This window comes from Mustelus asterias, chromosome 5 (assembly GCF_964213995.1).
Source record: "Mustelus asterias chromosome 5, sMusAst1.hap1.1, whole genome shotgun sequence".
Classification (NCBI taxonomy): domain Eukaryota; kingdom Metazoa; phylum Chordata; class Chondrichthyes; order Carcharhiniformes; family Triakidae; genus Mustelus; species Mustelus asterias.
Window position 1 is genome coordinate 54483652 of NC_135805.1, and position 24262 is coordinate 54507913.

The 24262-nt window shown below is 43.3% G+C and overlaps 1 protein-coding gene across 1 annotated transcript; it reads left to right on the forward strand.

Annotated features, from left to right (window-relative positions):
- Positions 1-6005: 6005 nt before the first annotated feature.
- Positions 6006-20255, forward strand: LOC144493969 (G-protein coupled receptor family C group 6 member A-like). The gene is made up of 6 exons (XM_078213544.1): positions 6006-6187; positions 9084-9387; positions 12286-13152; positions 13833-14036; positions 16211-16331; positions 19204-20255. The coding sequence occupies exons 1-6, from the start codon at positions 6006-6008 to the stop codon at positions 20253-20255; spliced, it is 2730 nt and encodes a 909-aa protein (XP_078069670.1).
- The last annotated feature ends 4007 nt before the right edge of the window (positions 20256-24262 follow it).

Genomic DNA, 24262 nt, shown 5'->3' on the forward strand with positions numbered 1-24262 from the left:
AACAGAATGGTGAAGAGGAAGGGGTGGAAGAGTCTGCTCTGCACGTAGAGGTGAACCACAGAGAGCAGTCGTTCAGAGGCGCCTCACTAGACCTAGAGTGTACAGATGGTGCCTAACATACCTGCAGATGTCCGAGAACCTTTCTCTTCACAGAAGTGCATCCAGGAGCTAACAGACACAATCTTTGTGATGGCACACAACTTCATCCACATTAACTAGGATTTGGCAGGCCAGGATGCAAGAGTGATGGGTTTTGCAGAAATCTCTGGCTTTCTACAAGTACAGGGTGCCATCGACTGCACACACATGGCCCTCATGTCTCTGGGGCAGCAAGTAGTGAACTATATGCACTGCAATGTCCTCCACGCGCTGAATGTTCAGCTAGTCTGTGACCAAATGCATCCTCCAGGTGTGTGCTCAATTCTCAGGAAGTGTATACGACCCCTACATTCTGAGCCACTCCCAGATCCCTGACATGTTTCAGAGTTCAGAGAGGCTGCAGGATTGGCTCCTCAGGAAGAAGGACTACTCACTGAGGAGTTGGCTGATGGCACCTGTGCGGAGGCCACAGAGTGCAGCTGAGACAAGGTACAGTGAGGCTCATGCTGCAACTTGTACTTTCATGGAGCAGACCATAGTGATGCTGAAGATGAGGTTCCGGTACCTGGGCCTATCTGGTGAAGCCCTGCAATACAATCCGCAGAGGGTGACGTGCATCAAGGTCACTTGCTATGCCCTGCAAGAGCTGGTGTTGCAACAGGGGGAGGAACTGGCAGGAGATGGAGGAGCAGCACATTTCCTGCGATGAGGAGAACATTAAAGGGAACAAAGCTGAGGAGGTCCTCGAGGGAGAGAATGTTAGCCATGAGGCAATGGCGAAGTCTAGATGAGACAAATTACAGTCTGCTAGATTCATGGAGGGTGATGGGGACATCCAGTGAGGACATCCCATTATCTCCACATGGCTTTTGTGAGCATTGCTCTCCCATGTGACTGATGGCAGTACACACTCTCTGTGATAAGGCTACTATCAAGAGAATGCAACGGTTACCCATAATCCCTACATTCATAAGAACATAAGAACATAAGAAATAGGAGCAGGAGTAGGCCAGCTAGCCCCTCGAGCCTGCCCCGCCATTCAATAAGATCATGGCTGATCTGAAGTGGATCAGTTCCACTTACCCACCTGATCCCCATAACCCCTAATTCCCTTACCGATCAGGAATCCATCTCTGCATGATTTAAACATATTCAACGAGGTAGCCTCCACCACTTCAGTGGGCAGAGAATTCCAGAGATTCACCACCCTCAGAGAAGAAGTTCCTCCTCAACTCTGTCCTAAACTGACCCTCCTTTATTTTGAGGCTGTGCCCTCTAGTTCTAGCTTCCTTTCTAAGTGGAAAGAATCTCTCCACCTCTACCCTATCCAGCCCCTTCATTATCTTATAGGTCTCCATAAGATCCCCCCTCAGCCTTCTAAATTCCAACGAGTACAAACCCAATCTGCTCAGTCTCTCCTCATAATCAACACCCCTCATCTCTGGTATCAACCTGGTGAACCTTCTCTGCACTCCCTCCAAGGCCAATATATCCTTCCACAAATAAGGGGACCAATACTGCACACAGTATTCCAGCTGCGGCCTCACCAATGCCCTGTACAGATGCAGCAAGACATCTCTGCTTTTATATTCTATCCCCCTTGTGATATAGGCCAACATCCCATTTGCCTTCTTGATCATCTGTTGCACCTGCAGACTGGGTTTTTGCGACTCATGCACAAGGACCCCCAGGTCCCTTTGCACAGTAGCATGTTGTAATTCTTTTCCATTTAGATAATAATCCAATTTGCTATTATTTCCTCCAAAGTGAATAACCTCACATTTGTCAACGTTATACTCCATCTGCCAGATCCTCGCCCACTCACTCAGCCTGTCCAAATTCCAGGAGGATGATGACGAGTTGCTGTGGGCAGAGTACTTAGATCTTCACAGAGTTTCTGTGACTCTCTGACTCCTGTCTGGCTGGCGGCTCACTTACTTTCAATGACTAAGGTCTTATCATGGCGACGCAGTGGGGAAAGTTTCACCTCTCCTGATCTAACACCATCCTTTGTGAGCTGTACCCTTGAGGGTCAGTGTCACTGGAGGCTGAAGCAGATGGGATGGGATGGATGGGCCATCTGCAGCTCAAAGATGCAGAAAGCACACATTGACAATGAATGGAATGAGTAACACTGGCTCTACATTGTGAGAGACATCCTCATTCCCTACAAGAAACAGACATGATTGATGTGTTCAGTCACAGTGAAGGGATGTCACCAATGTGCTGGAAATCTTCTACAAAGCACATAGAGGAAGCTCTGGACGAACACCCTAGGTGGGATTTTCCGTCTGCACTCACCCCAAGGCTGGAAATTCCCACCTGAGGTCAACGGATCTTTGCATGGTCCGTGTCCCGCCCACTACGATTCCCGTGGCGGGCAGAACAGGAAAATTGGTGAAGTAATCCAGTTTTTAGATCTGGATTACAGCTCATCAGAACAAGGAGCAATAGAAAGGGTGTAATTAGAGTGATTTATTTATATAGATAAGTGTTATGTGCAAGTGCCCATGCTGTGCAACTCGAGCTTCTTAACCTTTCTAACTCTATTGCTATGTCTTGGTGCATCCCCAACATCCACAGCGGAGGTGGAGGCAGCCTACTGTCTGCCACGCCCTGTTGTCTGTGATGACCTTGGAGGGTGTCCTCCGGACGCCAAGACCTGGAGAGCTCCGGTCTGCTTTCGGGTTCCTATTGTGTGGCAGTGCCACCTTCCTCCGCTCCGTGGACCTGGAGCTGAAGTGATCACAGGAAGAGGAGATTTGGACAGGTGGGACACTCCCGGAGTCAGCCGAGTGGATAGCCCCTGGGGTGTCCATCAGCTGATCCTCTTCCGTGTGGGTGCCAGAGGATCTCTGGCTTCCTCCTTGGAATAGAGGGCCACAGGAGTGAGCTCGGGAAACTCCACCATCCTCTGGCATCAACACAGATGGATCCCAGTAAGTGCCTGCACCATGGAACGCATGTCCTGCAGAAGTACAGGACAAAGGCCTTGCACCAAGGTCCCCGTGGTGGCTGCATCCTAGCTGTGTTGACTTAATTGCGTTGCATCGTCGGCACCATCACCTCAGATATAAGACATTCAGACTCCTCCGTGCAGCCTTTCAATCGGAAGAGTGTACCAGACATCCCTTCCTGATTTTCCCGAGTTTGCCTTTGGAGCTCCAGCAGCTGAGGCCTGACTGAGTCCAGAAGCACGTCATCTGACTGGGACTCATCTTTCTGGCCTCCAGCAATTCTCCAAGTGCCGGCTCTCTGGAGCGTTCCTGCCTCTGCCTGCTGTGGATCTGGAAGTGTGATGTGCTCACCAGATTGTGACCCGGAGGCTGCTCTAAAACTAGGTCCCACCGAGGTGTGTGCTGGTGGATGGTATGGGTCAACGCTGTGATGGTTCTTCTACATTGGAGTCCTTGAATCCTTCCTCTGCACTGCGCTCAGAGCTAGAGTCACGGACCTACTGGTGGACTCCATGGCTCCTTCCCAGATGTGCCTGCAACAGAAAGGAGTGTTCATTAATGTATGGCAGAGGTCTTTAGAAACAGGAGACATGACTCACAGCATTGTTGTCTAATGGATGATGCAGCCCTGGATCCTCACTTGGTTTATTGTTGCTGACCTCACCATCAGCACAGGAGGGTCAACGTCCTCCCCGACCAACTGGATGGCTCTGTCCATGAGGTCCACGAGAGCCTTCAGCTCCGGCATCCCTCCACCCGTCTGGGATCTCCCCCTCTTGTTGTGAACCAACTTCTCCTGCATTAAAAACAGATGGACAGAGTGTAAACAGAAAATGTGTCCAGGCAGATGATATGGCATGTGTGGATGGTGAGTGGGACCAGCACGGAGATAATGACATGACCAGCAGGGGAGATGGAGATGATGTGTAGGGGAGCGTGATTGGTGGTGACCCTTGAGCTGGCAGGGAGCGAGATCCCTGTGGACATCTGATGGGTGTGTGAGTGGAGAGTGATGAGAAGAGTGTCTTACCTTGACAGAACTGAGAAGATCATTCATCCTCTTCCTGCACTGGATGGCAGTCCTCTTCTGCAGAGTGTTAGCATAGACCTCTTCTGTCACTGCCTCCTGTGCTGGATTGGTGACCTTGCTGGCTGGTTTTCTTCCTGTGCGTGGGTAGAGGACATCACGTCAGGCCTCTACAGCACCCAGGAGTCTCTCTAGGGAGGTGTGTGAAAACTTGGGGACAGATTTCTTGGCAGCAATCACTTCCCAATGACATACAAAGTGTGGCTGGTGTACGCTGGGGCAGCATTTAAATGTGGTGCTCCGATGATTGCAGTGCAGAGGTGATGTTGGGGCAGGTGAATCAGAGGCCTCCCCACATAAGGCGTGGAATCCATGGCTCAACATTTTTGGCACTAAGTGTCACACTATATGGCAGAATAGATTTCCAGGATAGACGATAAAACAAGAAATGGGTTTACAGAAGAATCTAGACTGGTTCTCGTCAGTGTGTGGGATTCAGGGTTATTAGATGTACACTAAGGTAATACTCTGGATAAGTTGACCCGATGGAGTGAAGGTCTTCTGTCTGAAATGTTACTGTTATGTAAGTGTGTCACTGTTCATTGCATCCCAGACTATTAACATTAAGGAAGAATTGCGTGTACTGGATACAGCAAACACTGTGGGCCCCATGACATCCCAACTATCATGTGGAAAGCTTATGCTCCAGACTTCATCACACCCCAAGCTGTTCCAGTCCAGCTACAAAACTGAAAAAGTGAAAGATTGTCCAGATACACAATTGTCCTAAAAACAAAAAGCAGGACAAAAGCAATCTAGCCAATGACTGCTCCAGTGTTCTTTAAACATTTTGGGGTTTACCTTTGACCAAAACATTAAGTAGCCTAGCTATGCAAATATTTTGACTGAAGAGCAAGTAAAAAGCTGGGACTTCTACAATGAGTACCTCACCCCGACTCCCCAAAGTCAATCCACTTGGCACAATTCAGTGATGGACAAGTGCAGCTCCATCAACATTCAACGCACCTGACATCAGCTAGGACAACCAACCAGCTAGATTGGCACCTCATTCATCACCTTAATCATCCACTTCCCCATTGGCACACATTGCCAGCAGTGTGTGCCATCTACAATGTGCCCTGTAACAACTCCTTCAGTAGCAACTTCCAAACAGTGGCCTCTACCACTTTGAAGAACATGGGAAAGCAGGAATATAGGAATGCACTAGGTCACATACCACCCCAATATAGAAATACATCACTGCTCTTTCAACACACTGAGTCAAAATGTTCGACTCCCTCCCAATGAGCATTGTGGCTGCACTCACACGAAGAGTGCTCTGGTTCACTGAGGTGGCTCACCATCACTTCTCAAGGGCAATTAGCGATGGACAATAAATGCTGGCCTAGCCTACATCCTATGAATCAATTTAAAAAAGGATACACCAAACAGTGAACCACACATTACAGGATGCAAGATCAACAACAATGCCTTCAAATAAACATTTCTGCTATTATTCAAGTCTCCTGATCCTGTACCTGTTAACAGTTAAACAGCCTGAAAGCAAAAGCAGGAAGTATGAATACGTTAAGAGTGAAAGTTGAATAATCTTGACGTGATAGTGAGAATAGCAGGGAAATTCCTGGCATTAATCTGTCAGAAGAAAGGTTTCATACCTTTAAAAGCAAAGAAAATTCTTTCATCGTCTCAGTGCACACACAGCAGATAAAGCAAGAGCATTACCCGTGTCCAAGATCAAAAGTGGAGGCTGCTTTCATTTGCTCTCAGCCAACTCAATAAATACATCTAAACACCAGGTATGGTACTGAAAATTCTCATTTGTTCTTAAGGTTTTATGTTGTTACATTTAAGTTCTTACCGAGTTGTCTGCAACACTAAATAACTGAATATTCCTAGGAATCATGCGCAGTGTGAAACCAGCTTATGTTTGGTGCTGTGCTTTTCTCTGTTGGTCCGTGAGAGCTTGTGACATTGTAGGAGCCCGTAGCCAAGGAGACATCAATATTGGTGGAATCTTCCCAGTCCATCGCCAGGTGGAGAAATTAGAAATTCGTTCTAAACCAGACCCACTAACATGCAAACAGTAAGTTTATTTGTTCTTCTATTCTGCAACATTATTCAATAAGCATGGAATGAAAAGTTAACCACACTTTCAATGTGACTGCTTCAAATCAGTGTGCTTTGGCGTTTCAGATTTCAAGTGATAGTACGTTTCCATGTCATACAAGAAATCCAATCTGGCAAAAGAAAATTGGAGATGACACGGTTTCACTGAATTATTAGATTTCAAAAGGAAACATTCTGTTGTTTGAATCAGTTTTTATTAAAAATGTTTATATTTATATTTTCACAACCAATATCAGCATGAGTTTTGAATGAGTGCATAATTTTGTGTTTATCAACTTGTATTTGTAAGAACTGGTGAATAGAATGGAGGATTGAGAAATTGATCCTTCTGTTCCTGTTCCTATGTTAAATCTGTAGCAGATATGGGAGTCACTATGAGTGGAAAACGAGAGCAGGTTAGGGCCCTCTCAAACTTTTCTGTTGAAACACCAGTCAATTGGTGGATTCTTTGTCCCACCGACTCATTTACTTTCACCCTAATGCAAAAGCTACTTACTTTTTGAAAAGGTGTGTAAGATAGCTGTAGGCGGCACAGTGGCACAGTGGCTAGCACTGCAGCCCACAGCTCCAGGGACCCAGGTTCAATTCCAACCTTGGATCAATGTCTGTGTGAAGTTTGCTCATTCTCCCCATTTACGTGGATTTCCTCCGGGTGCTCCGGTTTCCTCCCACAGTCCAATGTTGTGCAGATTAGGTTGATTGGCTGTGGTAAATTGCCCCTTACTGTCAGGGGACCAGCAAGGTAAATATGTGGGGTTACGGGATAGGGCCTGGGTGGGATTGTTGTTGGTGCAGGTTTGATGGGCTGAATGTAATTTGACTATCACTTTCCCCAAAACAGACACACTTCCACTGAGATTCCACAGGCAGTCTTGTGACAATCACCGAACTCTTTAATCAATGTACAATGATTTAGGGCAACTTTCTTACAAGGCAAAGCTCCACTGGATAAGGAATACTCATCAGAGAATTGAACAGCGGTCACTTTGCCCAGTTCTGTGTGCTCACGCTTTTTTCTGATTACAATTAATCATTGAAAGATCAGTTTTTTAAAATTCATATGTGGGCATCAGTGGCTACACCAACATTTGTTTCCCAACCCTAGTTGTTCTTGAGAAGGTGGTGGTGAGATGTCTTCTTGAACTGCTGCAGTCCATGTGGTGTAGGTACACCTATAATGAAGTTAGGGAGGGAGTTCCAGGATTTTGAACTAGCAACAGTGAAGGAAAGTCAATATATTTCCCAGTCATGATGGTGAGTGGCTTGGAAGGGAACTCCCATGTGGTGATGTCCCCATGTATCTGCTGCCCTTCTCCATCTCGATAGTAGTGGCTATGGGTTTGGAAGATGCTGTCTAAGGGACCTTGGTGAGCTCCTGCAGTTCATCTTTAGATGGTACACATTGCAGCTATTGTTTGTCAGTGTTGGAGGGAGAGAATGATTGTGGAAAAGGTGCCAATCAAACAAACTACTTTGTCCTGGATGGTGTCGAGCATCTTCTGTCTTGTTGGAGTTGCACTCATCCAGGCAAGAGGAGAGTATTTCATCTTGTGCCTTGTAGATGGTGAACAGGCTTTGGGTAGTTACTAGGTGAGTTACTCACCACAGAATTCCTAGCCTCTGACCTGTTCTTATAGCCACAGTAGTTATATGGCTAGTTCAGTTCAGTTTCTGGTCAAAGGTAATCCCTAGGATGTTAATATTGAGGGATTCAGCGATGGTATTGCGATTGAATGTCAAGGGACGATGGTTAGATTCTCTCTTCTTGGGGATGTCACTGCCTGGCACTTGTGTGGCACAAACATTACTGACCACTTGTCAGCCCAAGCCTAGATATTGTCCAGGTCTTGCTGCATTTCGACATGGACTGCTTCAGTACCTGAGGAATCTCAGATGGTGCTGAACATTGCACAGTGAACATCCCCATTTCTGGCCTCGTGATAGAGAACGTCATAGGTGAAGTAGCTGAAGATGGTTGGGCCTAGGACACTATCCTGAGGAACTCCTGCAGTGATATCCTGGAACTGAGATGATTGACCTCCAACCATCTTCGTTTATGCCAGGTATGATTCCAACAAGCAGATGGCTTCCACCCCAATTCTCCTTGACTCCAGTTTTGCCCAAGTTCCTTGATGCCCAAGTTCCTTGATGCTACTTTCAATCAAATGCTGACAATGTTAAGGACAGTTGCTCTCAACTCACAGAAGTGCATGCCACCACCAGAAGCATCTGCCCAAATGTCATCATCGGTCACATTCTCCATCATTATTGCCAAAGCCATGTTGGATATTGGGCACTTCCGCGTTAAACTGATATCCAGCATTGCTATAGAAAGTGGGAGCGGCTCTTTAAATTTTAAACCTCACCAAAAGGAACGGATTGACACTCTGAAACCCACATCAATTGAAATAATTCCAACAGGACGAGCTTCCTGTTAGGAGACAGCTAGTCCCTTTTCTCCTTTTGAGAGTGTGCAAGTCCTGTGAAAGTATTTCAGTGCAAGCAGAATCCCGCCGTTAAAAGTCTTAAAGCCCCAGATGTTCCCTGCGAGGCACACGCGCGCGTGCGCACACACACCTTACAATGCTTTTGGTGACAGCCACTTCATTTGTGAAGAAAGAATGTGCATGGTATCACTGCAGCCTGTGAGATAAAAGTTAGGAAAATGCACGACTTAAAAAAAAATAGATGCTTCGAATCTAGACGGACATTGTCACTGATTAGCAATTTATTTCAAAAGTTAAAACGTTTTGACACACTGAAGTATCATGTTAAGCTCTGGCCACAACATTGTGACAAGACACTATTCACCTTTTTAACACTTGGAACAATATTTGATTTTTATTTTAAAGCTTTGATGTTCAGAGATTTATCTGGCTCCAGGCTATGATACACACCATCGAAAGGATAAACACCTCTCCCCTACTGCCGGGTATTAAACTTGGATATGAAATATATGACACCTGCACAGATGGCGCCAAGACTTTGACAGCTGCAATGAAATTACTTTCTAAAGCAAATACCTCAGAAGATTGTTTGGAAGTTCGATGCAATTACACAGATTACCAACCGAAAGTAAAAGCTGTTGTAGGTGAAATCTATTCTGAGTTGTCGATTCCCACCGCAAGATTATTTAATGTAGTACTTATGCCTCAGGTATGTCAAACCTTATATTTTGTTTTATGTCTGTTGAAGATATTTGAATTCCTCATTACAAGTATTACCAAGTATTTACAGTATTAAAAAAGGCCATTCAGCCCAAGAAATCCACAGTGGTGTCCATGCTCAACAGAAGCCTTCCCCGAATCTTCTTCATCTAACCCCATCAACATAGGGGCAGCACAGTGGTTAGCACTGCTGATTCTAACATAGCCTTCATGTGCTTATGTGGGTTCCCTTAAATGTATTTATGCTGTTCACCTTAGCTATTCCTCGCAGTAACATGTTCCACATTCTTAACACCACTTGGGTAACAAATTTTCTCTTGAATTAACCTATTGGAGTTCATTTTATGAGTGGGAAGGGGTGGTTGGGGAGGGCGGGGGGAGGACTTGCCCTCCCGTCAACAGAAGGAAAGCTGCCAGCAGCCAACATGCCAAAAAGAATTACTCTGCAGCCCTAACATTAATGTCCCAAGATGTGTAGGTTAGATGGATTAGCCAGGTAAATGTGTGGGGTTACGAGGATAGGGTGGGAAAGAGGGCCTGGGTAAGATACTCTGTCAGAAAGTCAGTGCAGACTTGATGGGCTGAATGGCCTCATTGCACTGTAGGAATTCTATGCTGGGAGAGGGCCAAAATGGTTGAGAATAGGACATCCACCTGTGAGTGGGAGGAACTCCTGCCCTCATGAGCTGCCAGTCAATCTGATTGGCCAGCAGTACCACAGCTCAGGATTGGGCACCATGGGGTTCACAGAAAGGAACAGGAAGGAGAACCATGGCTGCCACAGGAAGGTGAGTCCCACGTTTTGAGGGCAGGGAGGGAGCTGAGAGCCCAGGGTGGGAGCTAGGTTATAGCAGGCAAGTGTGAGAAAGGAAGGGGTGGCACCTGGGGGTTTCCACCGATGCCTTCCCCTTCATTGGGCAGCATGGAATGCGGTGTTCCCCCTTTCTTCCGACCATTTTCAACTAGGCCACAAAAAGCAGTGCCCATCCCTGTCGTCCCATGTCAAACACACCCAGTTGCGGGGGGAGGGGGGGGGATGTTGCTGGCTTAAAATCCAATCCATTTTCCTTATTAGTGACTATTCTAAATTTATGACCCTCGTTCTAGTTTTGCTCCCAAATGGCAACATATTCCCAAATCTATTCCATCAAACACTTTCAAAATCTTAAAGAAGATTTATTAGATTAATACTAGGAATGAGTCAGTTGTTCGATGGGGAAATGTTGGAGGGATTGGGTTTGTAACCACTAGAGTTTAGAAGAGTAAGAGGTGACTTTATCAAAACATTTTAAGATCCTGAGAGGTATAGGCTCTGCAGTCAGGGTAGGGGGAAATGTTTGTGCAAGTGTCAGCTTACTGGAGGGTAATGTCACACATAAATCCTTTTGCAGAGACTCAGATGAGGACTTCAATGGGGTAACATACAGAAAAATGCCGATTCGTATGCACACAGGTGGATTGGTGGACCTTCTAGAAAACCTGTGGTCACTGTGAGAAGCATATAAGAGTCCAACAACCTACACAGGTCATCACACAGAGCTCATTCATTGCGGTGTAAATATGGTGGCCAACTCCATGAGAACACTTGCGGACATAAAAGATGTGGCTAATAGCCAATGCCTCATCTCCCATTGAAGCACAAACATTTTCCAGCAGAAGTGAGAGTGTGGCTCTGGGTGCTTAGACTGAAGTAATAAAAGGGCAGCTTGCCACTATGCAAAGTCAGACAGTTGCCATCACAGTGGTGAATACCAGTGTCCACAAGGGCTTGCTGGATCCCACCAGCAGTCCATTAATCTGTCCTCCAACAGATCACGAGGAATCGTAAGGTGCCCCCCAATGGGAGCAGCAGTTCTCTCATGGTGACAGCATTTATTCATCCATATCTACGACTCCTCCACAGTGCCTTGCTATTGCCAGTCAGCTCAGACTGCTTCTGCTATGTTGAGATGGTGCAGTACAAAGTCGAGCTTTTCTAATTGCATGACCTTTCCTACAATGTTCTTTGGGAAATTGACCTGATTTCCAAAAAAAGGTCACTCGGTCACCATTTTGTTTAAACCAGTACCTGATGATTCTAAGCAATCTCTGATTGTCAAAGGAGGTACAAAATTGTAAAAGCTTGCATTAATTTTATTTAATATGTTTGTAAGAAGTTCAAAACAAAAATGGGAGTTCAGAAAGAAAAGGCTGAGATGAATGAAAAGACTGGGCTGATTAGCCCTTTCCCAGTCCAAAAAGACTCAGAGCAGGATTTGCAATTTTCACTATGACTCTGCCATGCTCCATTCAGATTTCTTCATATGGCTGATTAGCAATTCCTTTTGGGTTCCTAATGCAGTTCCTGAGATAAGTCAGGAGCCCGCATGTAGCCAAAGAAAATTCCAAGTGTTGCAACAGGAAAGTAAGAGAGTAGCCACTTCCATTCAAACTGCCCAAGACCACAAGAAACTACAAAAGGTCGTGAATGCTACACTTCCTGCTGCCTCGGCAAAGCAGCCAATAATTAAGGACCCCACATACCCTAGACATTCTCTCTTCCACCTTCTTCCGTCGGGAAAAAGATACAAAAGTCTGAGGTCACGTACTAATCAACTCAAGAACAGCTTCTTCCCTGCTGCTGTCAGACCTTTGAATGCTGATCTTTCGCTACACCCCAGCTATTACTGTAACACTACATTCTGCACCCTCTTCTTTCCTTCTCTATGAACGGTGTGCTTTGTCTGTATAGCGTGCAAGAAACAATACTTTACACCTGTATACTAATACATGTAACAATAATAAATCAAATCAAAAACTAAATCAAATTCAGATGTGATCACAAGAGAAAAATCTAAGCCCTGTATGTGTAATTGAATAACTTCCGTATATTCTGACTGCTTCACAGATCAGTTCTGCTTCATCTGCTGCAATCCTTAGCGACAAGGTGAGATTTGCATCATTTTTACGCACTGTTCCTAGTGACATCCATCAGACAAAGGCCTTGGCTCGATTTGTCAGAAACTCTCGTTGGAACTGGATTGGGATTATCGCGACAGATGATGATTATGGCAAATCTGCAATGAGTGATTTCATTTCAAATGCACAGGACCTTGACATTTGTTTTGGTTTTCAAGAACTGATTTCAACATTTGCGGCAGATGACTCAAATGTCGAAGCAATACAGGCCATGGTTTCAAAAATTGAAACCATTCCAAATGTGAATGTTATTGTTCTCTTCGCTAAACCAACAATTGTCATTAAACTGTTGGAGGAAATCATTAAGCGTAACATTACGAGGACGTGGCTTGCCAGTGATGGCTGGTCCATATCCAAAGCTATTGCAACGATGCGGAATATTGAGAAAGTTGGAAACATATTTGGCTTTTCTTTCAAAAATGGAAACATTCCAGGCTTTGCAGAACACTTAAGGAACCTAAGGTCAGAACCTGGGGCTTTTAACAAGTTCATTGAAAAATACAAGAAACTTCGTTTTACTTGTTCAGATGAGTATCTCAATTACACAAAGACATTCAATGCAAGTTTGAAGGACTGCCCACTTCCAGATTCTTTGAAACTGGTATCACCTCTTGCTTGTAGCAAAACAAAGAACTCCAGTGCAGATTTTGATGATGATTATTTAGTTCAAAATATTGAGCCAGCTGGCACTTATGCAACATATTTAGCAATTCAGTCAATAGCTCACGCTCTGAGGAATCTCCTCAAATGTAAAGAAGGAGCATGTCAAAAATCACTCAATTTTGCACCGTGGCAGGTAGATATTTTTACTTTATTATTTATTTGCAGGAAATTCTTATTTAGCTATAAAATACTCTTGCTGTTATATAGTCGTGCAGCGATTGAGCTGGTGCACATTCCGAGACCGGGTTCACTTTTGCACCCATTATATGGGTAGCCTGTGAACGAAAGCACCTTGTGATTCTGTGCTATCACAACTCCCAGACTCACGGTTTATAACAAATATTTACAGGCTCAGCATCAGCAATTCAAAAGCATTGGTTCAGTGCATAGTACTAGCTTGCAAGAGAAAAACACTGCTAATTCTCACTTAAATATTTTAAAGATGCTTTGTTCCTTCTTGCTATATTTCAAAGTCAACTAACCAATTGCGTTCCTACGTGGACAGCAATAAGCGCAGGTTGTTGCTGTTAGTCTTCACAAAAGTAGAAAAATGGTTAACTTACTGTTTCTGTACCCATTGGCTTTGTGTAAAAATAGCTTACCTTTCTCCACAATCTGGGCCCTACGGTGGGAATTCCATCTGCACATCATACTGGGAAAATAGAAACTCCATGGATAGAGGTAATTGATTTAGTAACTGAATTGGGGATTCGCCAGATATCCAGTTAGCCAAAACTATAGTTGCAACTGGTCTGTGGATTTTCAATCTTATCAAATAAAATTGTATACTAATTATGAGCCTTTTGTTTGCAGCTACTTGAAGCCTTAAAACTGGTGAATTTCACTGAGGCAGGGAGACTGTTCTATTTTGACAAATCTGGTGATTCTATAAACGGATATGATTTAATTCAGTGGGAGATGGACAAAGGAACTATATTGTTTAAAATAGTTGGAGAGTATAACCTCCTGGATAAACAAATCGACATGTATGACAATACCATCAGAAATATAACAGAGGTTTGGATTTACCTTTTCTTGGTGTGCACAGTTAATCTTTGAATTGATTTGATTTATTGTCACATGTATTGGGATACAGTGAAATGATTGTTTCTTACGCGCTGTACAGACAAAGCACGCCATACAAAGGGGCAAAGGAAAGGACAGGGTGCAGAATATAGTGTTACAGTCATAGCTAGGGTATGGAGAAAGATCAACCTTAATATAAGGGAGGTCCATTCAAAAGTTTGATGTCAGCAGGGAAGAAGCTTTTCTTGAATCCTACAAAGTGAGATAAATGACTTGATAATCTGCACTTGAAGAAGTTGATTGTGGGACGAATGTTGGCCAGTGCACCAGGAGAACTCGTTGCTCTCCTTAGGATAATGTCATTAGATTTTTTGGATCCACCTGAGCCGACAGGTTGATCTCAGTTATAGAGTCGTAGAGTCACAGAGGTTTACAGCATAGAAACAGGCCCTTCAGCCTAACTTGTCCATGCCGCCCTTTTTTTTAAACCCCTAAGCTAGTCCCAATTGCCCGCATTTGACCCATATCACTCTATACCCATTTTACCCATGTAACTATCTAAATGCTTTTTAAAAGACAAAATTGTACCTGCCTCTACTACTACCTCTGGCAGCTTGTTCCAGACATTCACCACCCTCTGGAAGGTGAAAGAATTGCCCCTCTGGACACTTTTGTATCTCTCCCCTCTCACCCTAAACCTATGCCCTCTAGTTTTAGACTCCACTCCCTTTGGGAAAAGATATTGACTATCAAATCAAGCTGATTTGTGCCCCTCATTATTTTATAGACCTCTATAAGATCACCCCTCAGCCTTCTATGCTCCAGAGAAAAAAGTCCCAGTCTATCCAGCCTCTTCTTATAACTCAAACCATCAAGTCCCAGTAGCATCCAAGTAAATCTTTTCTGCACTCTTTCTAGTTTAATAATATCCTTTCTATAATAGGGTGACCAGAACTGCACACAGTATTCCAAGTGTGGCCTTACCAATGTCTTGTACAACTTCAACAAGACGTCCCAACTCCTACATTCAATGTTCTAACCGATGAAACCAACATGCCAAAAGCCTTCTTCACCACTCTGTCCACCTGTGACTCCACTTTCAAGGAGCTATGAACATGTACCCCTAGATCTCTTTGTTCTGTAACTCTCCCCAATGCCCTACCATTAACTGAGTAAGTCCTGCCCTGGTTCAATCTACCAAAATGCATCACCTTGCATTTATCTAAATTAAACCCCATCTGCCATTTGTCAGCCCACTAGCCCAATTGATCAAGATCCTGTTGCAATCGGAGATAACTTTCTTCACTGTCCACTATGCCACCAATCTTGGTATTATCTACAAACTTACTAACGATGCCTCCTATATTCTCATCCAAATCATTAATATAAATGACAAATAACAGTGGACCCCGCACTGATCTCTGAGGCACACCGCTGGTCACAGGCCTCCAGTTTGAAAAACAACCTATGCCCTCTAGTTTTAGACTCCCTACCTTTTGGAAAATATATTGGTTTATTAATTCATCCAAAGGGCATCGCTTCCAACAATCCACCATTCAATATTACCATAGTGAAATGTCAGCCCAGATTGTATGACTGCAGTCTGAAACACTTTCTTCGGCCTCTGAGGCAAGAGTGTTACTGAGCTAAGGCTAACACTTGACGTACAAGTAATGCAGGAAGCAGTCTCTTGGTTTTCTGTCTCAGTCTTAATTTATCAAATTCATTGAAGAAATCCCAAATGCTAACACTATGAAAGACTAGGATTAGACATTAAACCTCCTCATTGTGAGTCCAATGGTTTCCAATTACCTGAATATGTGTTGCAGTGTTAAATACATTACCTCGGGTAGATGATGTGCCCAAGGATGTGGAAAAACATCAAAAAGGGATAAAGTTTGTGTTTCTTTTTGTTACCATGAAGCAATGCCATGGAGATGTAATCTCTCTCTTCACAAGGTGAATGAAAGATTGATAAAACTTATTACTAAAGAAAATGAATTGAAGGAATGAGCTCCTAACATAATATAGAATGGGGTAGCTATTTCGCTGTGGTGCATCTGCCAAAACAGTGTCCTTGGTGATTGTTGAGAGATAAATAACTTTTAAAATTAACTACTATCACATTAAATTGATGATGGTTTGGATTAATTCTGTTTCCATAGGCTGTATTTTCTAATTGCTCACAGTCCTGCCAACCTGGAGAAAGGAAGAACTCAAATTCCTCACATACCTGTTGCTACGAGTGTGTGTCTTGTGCAGAGGGATACTACTCTGTGGGTTGGGGTAAGTACTGGTTATTGTCACATGCGAGATAGCTGATCCAGTTCTGCGATGGTGACTTTTAAAAGTGCCAGCTCACAATTCTGATTTTCATTCTGGGGTGTAAGACTGAAATATAAACTGAGTCTGCCACCCTTGGAATGAGCGCTAAGATTGCCAGGTGGAGAGGCAAGCTGGGCAGAAGGAAAGCTCTTTGTTAATTGAATTAAAAACGAAGTAAAACAAAAAACAGCCCTGATTTCCCCTCACATCCATTCACGTCTGAGCCCCATCCATGCTAACCTATGCTACCCCATGCCCCCCATCCCCTTGGTCCCTCATACCCTTCGCATCCCTATGGCCCTTTATGGACCCTATGCCAGCTTAGTGCTGATACACGCAAATCTGTACCTCACACACACCATCCTCTGCCCTCATCTTTTCTGGGGTAGCACAGTGGTTAGCACTGCTGCCTCACCGGTCCAATTCCGGTCTTGGGTGACTGTCGGTGTGGAGTTTGCATGTTCTCCCCATGTCTGCGTAGGTTTCCTCCGGGTGCTCCAGTTTCCTCCCACAGTTCAAAGATGTGCAGGTTAGGTGGATTGGCCATGCTAAATTGCCCCTTAGTGTTAGGGGGATTAGCAGGATAAATATGTGGGGATATGGGAAAAGGGCCTGAGTGGGATTGTTGTTGATGCAGGCACGATAAACCAAATGGCCTGCTTCTGCACTATGGGGATTCTATGGTTCCATGATTCTATTCTAACTCACCTGGCATCCACAATGAGCAAATCTCAGGAACCATTGTTGAAATAAAATATCGATTCCTATTTTGAAGCCTAGGAGATAAACAAACTAAATCAAATAAACTGACAGACAAAAAGGGGCAACTCCTTAAACAGTAAATGGCAGAGTCCTTAAGAGTATTGATAGGCAGAGGAATCTGGGTGTACAAGTACACAGGTCACTGAAAGTGGCAACGCAGGTGGAGAAGGTAGTCAAGAAGGCAGACAGCATGTTTGCCTTCATCGGCCGGGGCATTGAGTTTAAAAATTGGCAAGTCATGTTATAATTTTATGGAACCTGAATTAGGCCGCACTTGGAATATAGTGTTCAATTCTGGTCGCCACATTATCAGAAGGATGTGGAGGCTTTGGAGAGGGTACAGAAAAGATTTACCAGGATGTTGCCTGGTATGGAGGGCATTAGCTATGAGGAGAGGTTGGAGAAACTTGGTTTGTTCTCACTGGAACGACGGAAGTTGAGGGGCGACCTGATAAAAGTCTACAAGATTATGAGAGGCATGGACAGAGTGGATAGTCAGAAGCTTTTTCCCCAGGGTGGAAGAGTCAATTACTAGGGGGCATAGGTTTAAGGTGCGAGAGGCAAGGTTTAAAGGAGATGTATGAGGCAAGTTTTCTTTTTACACAGAGGGTGGTGGGTGCCTGTAACCCGCTGCTGGGGGAAGTAGTGGAAGCAGATATGATAGTGACTTTTAAGGTGCATCTTGACAAATACATGAATAGGATGGGAATGTTGGGATATGGTCCCCGGGAGGGTAGGGGGTTTTAATTCAGTCGGGCAGCATGGTCAGTGCAGGCTTGGAAGGCCGAAGGGCCTCTTCTTGTGCTGTAATTTTCTTTGTTCTTTGTTAAAGGGATACTGCTCGAAACAAAAAGGCAATCACAAATGAACTGAATGATTTCATTACTTAAAAACCACCAGTTTAAAGAAAACCATTCAATGATAGAAATGTCTTCACCTAATCCCTACGTAAACAGGAGAGCCTCTCCATTGTGGCAAAACATCTGAGCCTGAGTTTTAAGGAAAAACACGAAAACTCCACTTCAGAACGTAGTGCTCTAATCCAATTTTCCTGCTTGTAGAAAATTACCTCTTCATAATTTCATCCATTTTTTTCTTAAATGCTGTCATGGACATAGCTTCAATTGCCATTCATATTCATACATTTCACATAGAACCTTTCACATGAAAAGATTCTTCCAAATTCCACCTTTTTGCTTTGTTAGTAGACTGTAGATAGTGTCTCATGGTTCCAAATTCAATTTAATAAAGTTTTAGATGTTTGCATCACTTATGTAGAAGTATATTAAGTCATATTGACAAAACAACTACTTCTAGGCAATTGTCAGTATTGGATTTTTTATTGGAGACTCTACTTCTAGGCAGGTAAAATGGAAGAACAATGGAGCATTGACTAAACCCAGTCAAAAAGCAACTTAGGCCTTCTTCACACAAAGAGTAACCAATATCTGAAATAATCTACTAAACCTGTTAGTGGAAGTAACCAGACACATTGCAAATCATTGTCTAGATGGGTTATGGTGATCTGAATGATCTCCTTCATCTACATTTGTTTAGCAGCCTTGTGAATGCAATACCATTGATTTGTACAATATAGAGATACTTCATAAATTAATTGGATAGTCAGAAGCTTTTTCCCAGGGTGGAAGAGTTAATTACTAGGAGGCATAGGTTTAAGGTGTGAGGGGCAAGGATCAAAGGAAATGTACGAGGCAAGTTTTATTTTTATACAGAGGGTGGTGGGTGCCTGGAACTCGCTGCCGGGGGAGGTAGTGGAAGCAGATACGATAGTGACTTTTAAGGGACGTCTTGACAAATACATGAAAAGGATGGGAATAGAGGGATACTGTCCCCAGAAGGGTAGGGGATTTTAGTTCATTCAGGTAACATGGTCGGTGCAGGCTTGGAGGGCCGAAGGGCCTGTTCCTGTGCTGTAATTTTCTTTGTTCTTAATCACAAAACACTGGAGCAGTTTATGACTATTTTCTGCAAAGAAAATGACAATTCTGCCAGCTTTTCTACATTAATTTGATGTTCCTGAGTGTTAACAATGATTTTTGTTCCATCACAGATATGAACAACTGCTTAAAATGTTCAGATGACCAATGGTCTGATGCTGGAAGTTCAAAGTGCAATGACAGAACCATAGAATACTTTAGATGGAATGACGGGTTTGCGATTGTCCTTGTAGTTTTTGCTTGTTTTGGTGTTATTTTAGTAATTGCCATTGCTATAATGTTCAGGAAGAAATTGAGCACTCCAGTAGTGAAGTCTATTGGAGGTCCATTCTGTTATGTAATACTCCTCTCATTGATCCTTAGCTTTGTCAGTATTGTATTCTTTATTGGTGAACCAACAAGCTATGGCTGCTACATTAGACAGCCACTCTTTGGCATAAGCTTTACTATTTGTGTTTCTTGGATCTTGATCAAATCTTTTAAGATCATTTTGGCATTTAAGTTTGATCCCGTTGATCGTGAAACAATGATGAGTTTGTATAGACCCGTGGCAATTCTGGTAATCTGTAATATAATTCAAGTAATGATTTGTACACTGTGGTTGACTTTTAACGGACCTCGTTCTGTAAGAAATTATGCAATACCTAAAATAATTTTACTGAAATGTGAAGAAGGCTCCAACGTGGCATTAGGTGTCATGTTAGGATATATAGCTGTACTTGCAATGTTTTGTTTCCTGCTCGCATTTATGGGCAGGAAGCTGCCAGATATCTACAACGAGGCCAGGTTTATCACATTCAGCATGCTCATTTACTTAATTGTATGGATTTCTTTTGTCCCTGCGTATGTCAACACTGATGACCAATATCTTCCAGCTGTTGAAGTGGTTGCAATTTTAGCATCAAACTATGGCATCTTATGTTGCCATTTCTTTCCAAAGTGCTACATGATTTGTTTCAAGAAAGATGCGTGCACACGTGAGGGAATCGAACGGTACATGAGGGAGCATAACAATCACCATGATCTGGTCGGTTTTTCACAAGGTTCAGCCTTTAGTGAATCCCTGTGGTCTGCACCAGCACCTTCATCTGTCAATGTATCAAAGTGTGGACATAGTCCAATTTTCACTCAATCCTTTGTGAGAAATCGGCGTAAAAGCTGTTAAGGATGAGAACTCTAATTTTTTGAGATTTTGGTTTAAAACACATATGGACCAAGAATATTAGGAAGACTGAATGTGAATAATTTTATTTCTTTCTAAACCCCAATCAAAAAAAATTATTTGGAGCCGAGATTCATAGTGTGAACAAGCTGACATTTTGGTGAGGGAGAAGCGATCAAATTCACCCATGACAAGAGACAGGAATTTAACCAGACTTCCAGAGACAGACTGAACGGTGGCAGGACTCAAAATGGCAGCAGTAGGCACCGGAAGGAAGCCCGACGTCTTCCTGGTGCCAGGGCATATTCCCAGAAACAGGAATGGCAGTGGCTTAGATGCCAGCCAACCAATTAATAAAATTAGTTCGCCCACTAATAGCCAATTAACATCCCCACTGGTATTTTCCGAACATCGTGAGGGCCTCTTTGACACGTTGGGAGACCCGCCAGGAATATCGATGTGGCCTCCTGCGAAGGGGATGAGAGCAGGGGGCCTCCATTTTGGGCTGGTCAATGGCTCAGAGGGATCCACCCAACACCATTGCTTGAGAGGTTACCCCTCCAACCAACGAGGCCTGCCTGGCTCTGGCACAATAAATAGTCTCAACTTGCTGCAAGGATGCCTCAGTATGAGGGTGCGCTCTCTTTCTTTCAACCTCAGCTACAGCTATCTCTATCAGTGGTGCTGCCAAGACTGCAGAGCTGTCAGGCTTCTGATTGAGCCAGCATAGGCTAGGGAGAAAGAATATGGTCCTGACATGCTGGTAAAACTCAGACCCATATCTCAGAAGGTCCAAATTGGACTAAAATTAGATATTGCTATGAATAGGAAATTATTGGGAATTTTTGGTTATCACCCCTGCTGCCCCCATCTATTGAAAAACTCTGAAGTCAGAATCTGCAAGGACTCACTGTTAAAATATACAGGTCATTTTTATTTTAAAGAGATTGCTTTCAGTTGGCTGATGCAAAGGAAACATCACAGGACATTTACACTCCAGCTTCTGGTTAGAAATGGTTGATACAGTTCAGGATCTATCTAGGAGGAACCCAATTTCCACGACTTGGCTCTTAGCTGGTTTGAGATTTAGGTTTTCTGTTTAGGTGAGTGTTCTGTGAATAACTGGATACAAACATGCACAACGCTGTTCCCAAAAATTATAACATTAAATGGGGGCATGGTGGCACAGTGGTTAGCACTGCTGCCTCACAGCACCAGGGACCCGGGTTCAATTCCGGCCTCAGGTCACTGTGTGTGGAGTTTGCACATTCTCCCCGTGTCTGCGTGGGTTTCCTCCGGGTGCTCCAGTTTCCTCCCACAGTCCAAAGATGTGTGGGTTAGGTTGATTGGCTATGCTAAATTGACGCTAGTGTCAGGGGGATTAGCAGGGTAAATATGTGGGGTTATGGTAACAGGGCCTGGATGGGATTGTGTTCGGTGCAGACGCGATGGGCTGAATGGCCTCCTTTTGCACTGGAGGGATTCTATGATTCTAAATTTTTAAACTGTTGCAATTGGTGAATCTGTGCTCTCTGAACAAGAATCGCAATGTGCCCAGGTTGAGGATGGTTAGTAGACTCCAGAATGAAGCAGAATGTTCTGAAGCCATATTGGGCACAAATACGTGAAACACATGGACAGTTTAAGAGTGGCACAATTGTTCCACATGAATACTAAACTCGTAATGCAAAGACACCTATACTTACATTTACCCCGATTTGGGTAATACCCTTGTTAAAATACCATTTACTGAACTTTCCTTTCCTAGTGAGAACGGAGATTTATAATTGGCTTTTTTTTTGTTGCATCTGTTTCATAATTTGTACTTCAGAGCAGATTGAACATAGATGATGAGGGCTGCTTCAAACGAAATGCAAAACAATTCATAGCTTAAAATGAAAAGGAAAAAACAGCGAATGCTGCTTGTGTTTCAAAGCAGGTAGCGAGAACCTGAAAATAGGAAAGACAATAATTCTGCATCATTCATACTCTACTATTGCAGCAATAATGAAAATGGGACTTGGGATGTAGCCAAAATCGCAGAGTATCTCCAGTTCTTCGAAAATAAATACATTATGGACAGAGTTTTCTGGTTAAGTACACTTGGGGTGCAGAATCTCCACCACTGGAAAGATATTGAAAATTCAACGATACTTCATTTTGCATTGGCAGTGGCTTATAGGTTCCTCACAAAAAAGCATGTCCCCAGAACATCAGCTCTACTAACAGAAGCTTTCCTTGTTCACAATTTATAATTAAGTTCTTCATACTATTTTTCATGTAATTTAGGTGCGTGAAAGCATGTGTCAAATTAATTTTAATCAATATCGATTGCTTCAGTTAGCATTTCTAAGTGGAAAATGTATTGACATTTCTCAAAGAATGACCAAGCTAAATGGATGAATCTGTTGCCAAAGTTTGTAAAGGAAAATGTCCATCATACGCTATTAATGGGCTGAATCTTCATTCCTTTTTGCCTAGCCTCTCAGGACCAGGATACAATTAGATGAGGCAGATATTTTAAATTGTTTGTTAAAACAATTTTGGGTATTGTAGATTATAAGCTTTGCATGTATAAAACTGTGCAATTTACATTAAGGCGAACAAATATTAAAACATGGACAGTTGCTATATATTCATACGTGTGGCACGGTGGCAGTGGTTAGCATTGTTGCCTCACAGCACCAGGAACTGGGCTTCAATTCCAGCCTTGGGTGACTGTGTGGGGTTTGCACATTCTCCCTGTTTCTGAATGGGTTTCCTCCCACAATCCAAAGATGTGCAAGTTAGGTGGATTGGCCATACTATATTGCCCCTTAGTGCCCCAAAATGTGTAGGTTAGATGGATTAACCATGGTAAATGTTTGGGGTTATAGAGAAAGGGCGGGAGAAGGGGCCTGGGTAAGATACCCTGTCAGAGTCAGTGCAGTCTTAATGGGCCAAATGGCCTCTTCTGCACTGTAGGGATTCTATGATTCTATGAAAGGATTTAGCAAGATCGATTGACAACATATGTAATCCGAACAGCTGCAGAATCTACTTTTGTCAATGTAGTGCCACCCTTGTTAATATCCATGATAATGTCCTCAATAAGATTTTCTAACGTTCTAGTAATGGGAGTCTGAACTTCCATATACCAGCACTATGAATCAGAGATCTCATCAAATGCAAAGTAACAACAAGGTCTCATTAAGAAATAGAGAGATTCTAAGATTTCATCAAATTGGGTCAGATCTTACTAATTCATTAAGTTCTAGCTTTCGCCAACTGGCAACGAATCCGAGATCTCAAGAAGCAGCAATGAGAGTCTGCGATCCCATTGCATCACATTGTGGCTGCAAGAGCTCCCTTAACTGCACTCCAATTATACGATTTCACTTGGTTGCAATGTCACTTAAATCTCATTAAATCACTGTGACTCAAAGCGTGGACTTTTACTTTGGCTTCATTGTATGATGAATTTCATCTGGAATACCTAATATAAATGATATTCTCATGTTGAGAGATAATAAGTCGTTGTATTGATGAAGTGTATACTATGCTAATAGGATTTTAAGGTTTTTTTTCCTTTTGCTTTGGCACAAAATTTCCTCGATATTATATTGTTTCCAGAGTCAGCTGAATTCAGACAAAATATGCACCAAAAACAATTCTACTATTGGCAATCTGAAGTGGTCACCTCAAGATGATAAGGTACATTAAGTGCATGCCCTTCCTATGGCCTTTCCTTCTGCCTTTTGTGGAAGGACCTCCAATTCACGTGTAAAATAAAATGCAGCTTACAATCCTTGCACTTCAACTTTCAGCCAAGGTTATTTCCAAATTGTTCTAGTAGCGAGTCCTCAATATATCTGAGAAATACTGACTGAGAATATAACATGAAAAACAGCTTGTTGTCTGCTTTCACCTTTTTGTGAAATGTGACAGAAAATAATAATTGATTCACAGGTTCAAAAAGGAAGGGGCCTCATGATTTTGAAAGAATAAATGGATGATTATAATCAAGGCGT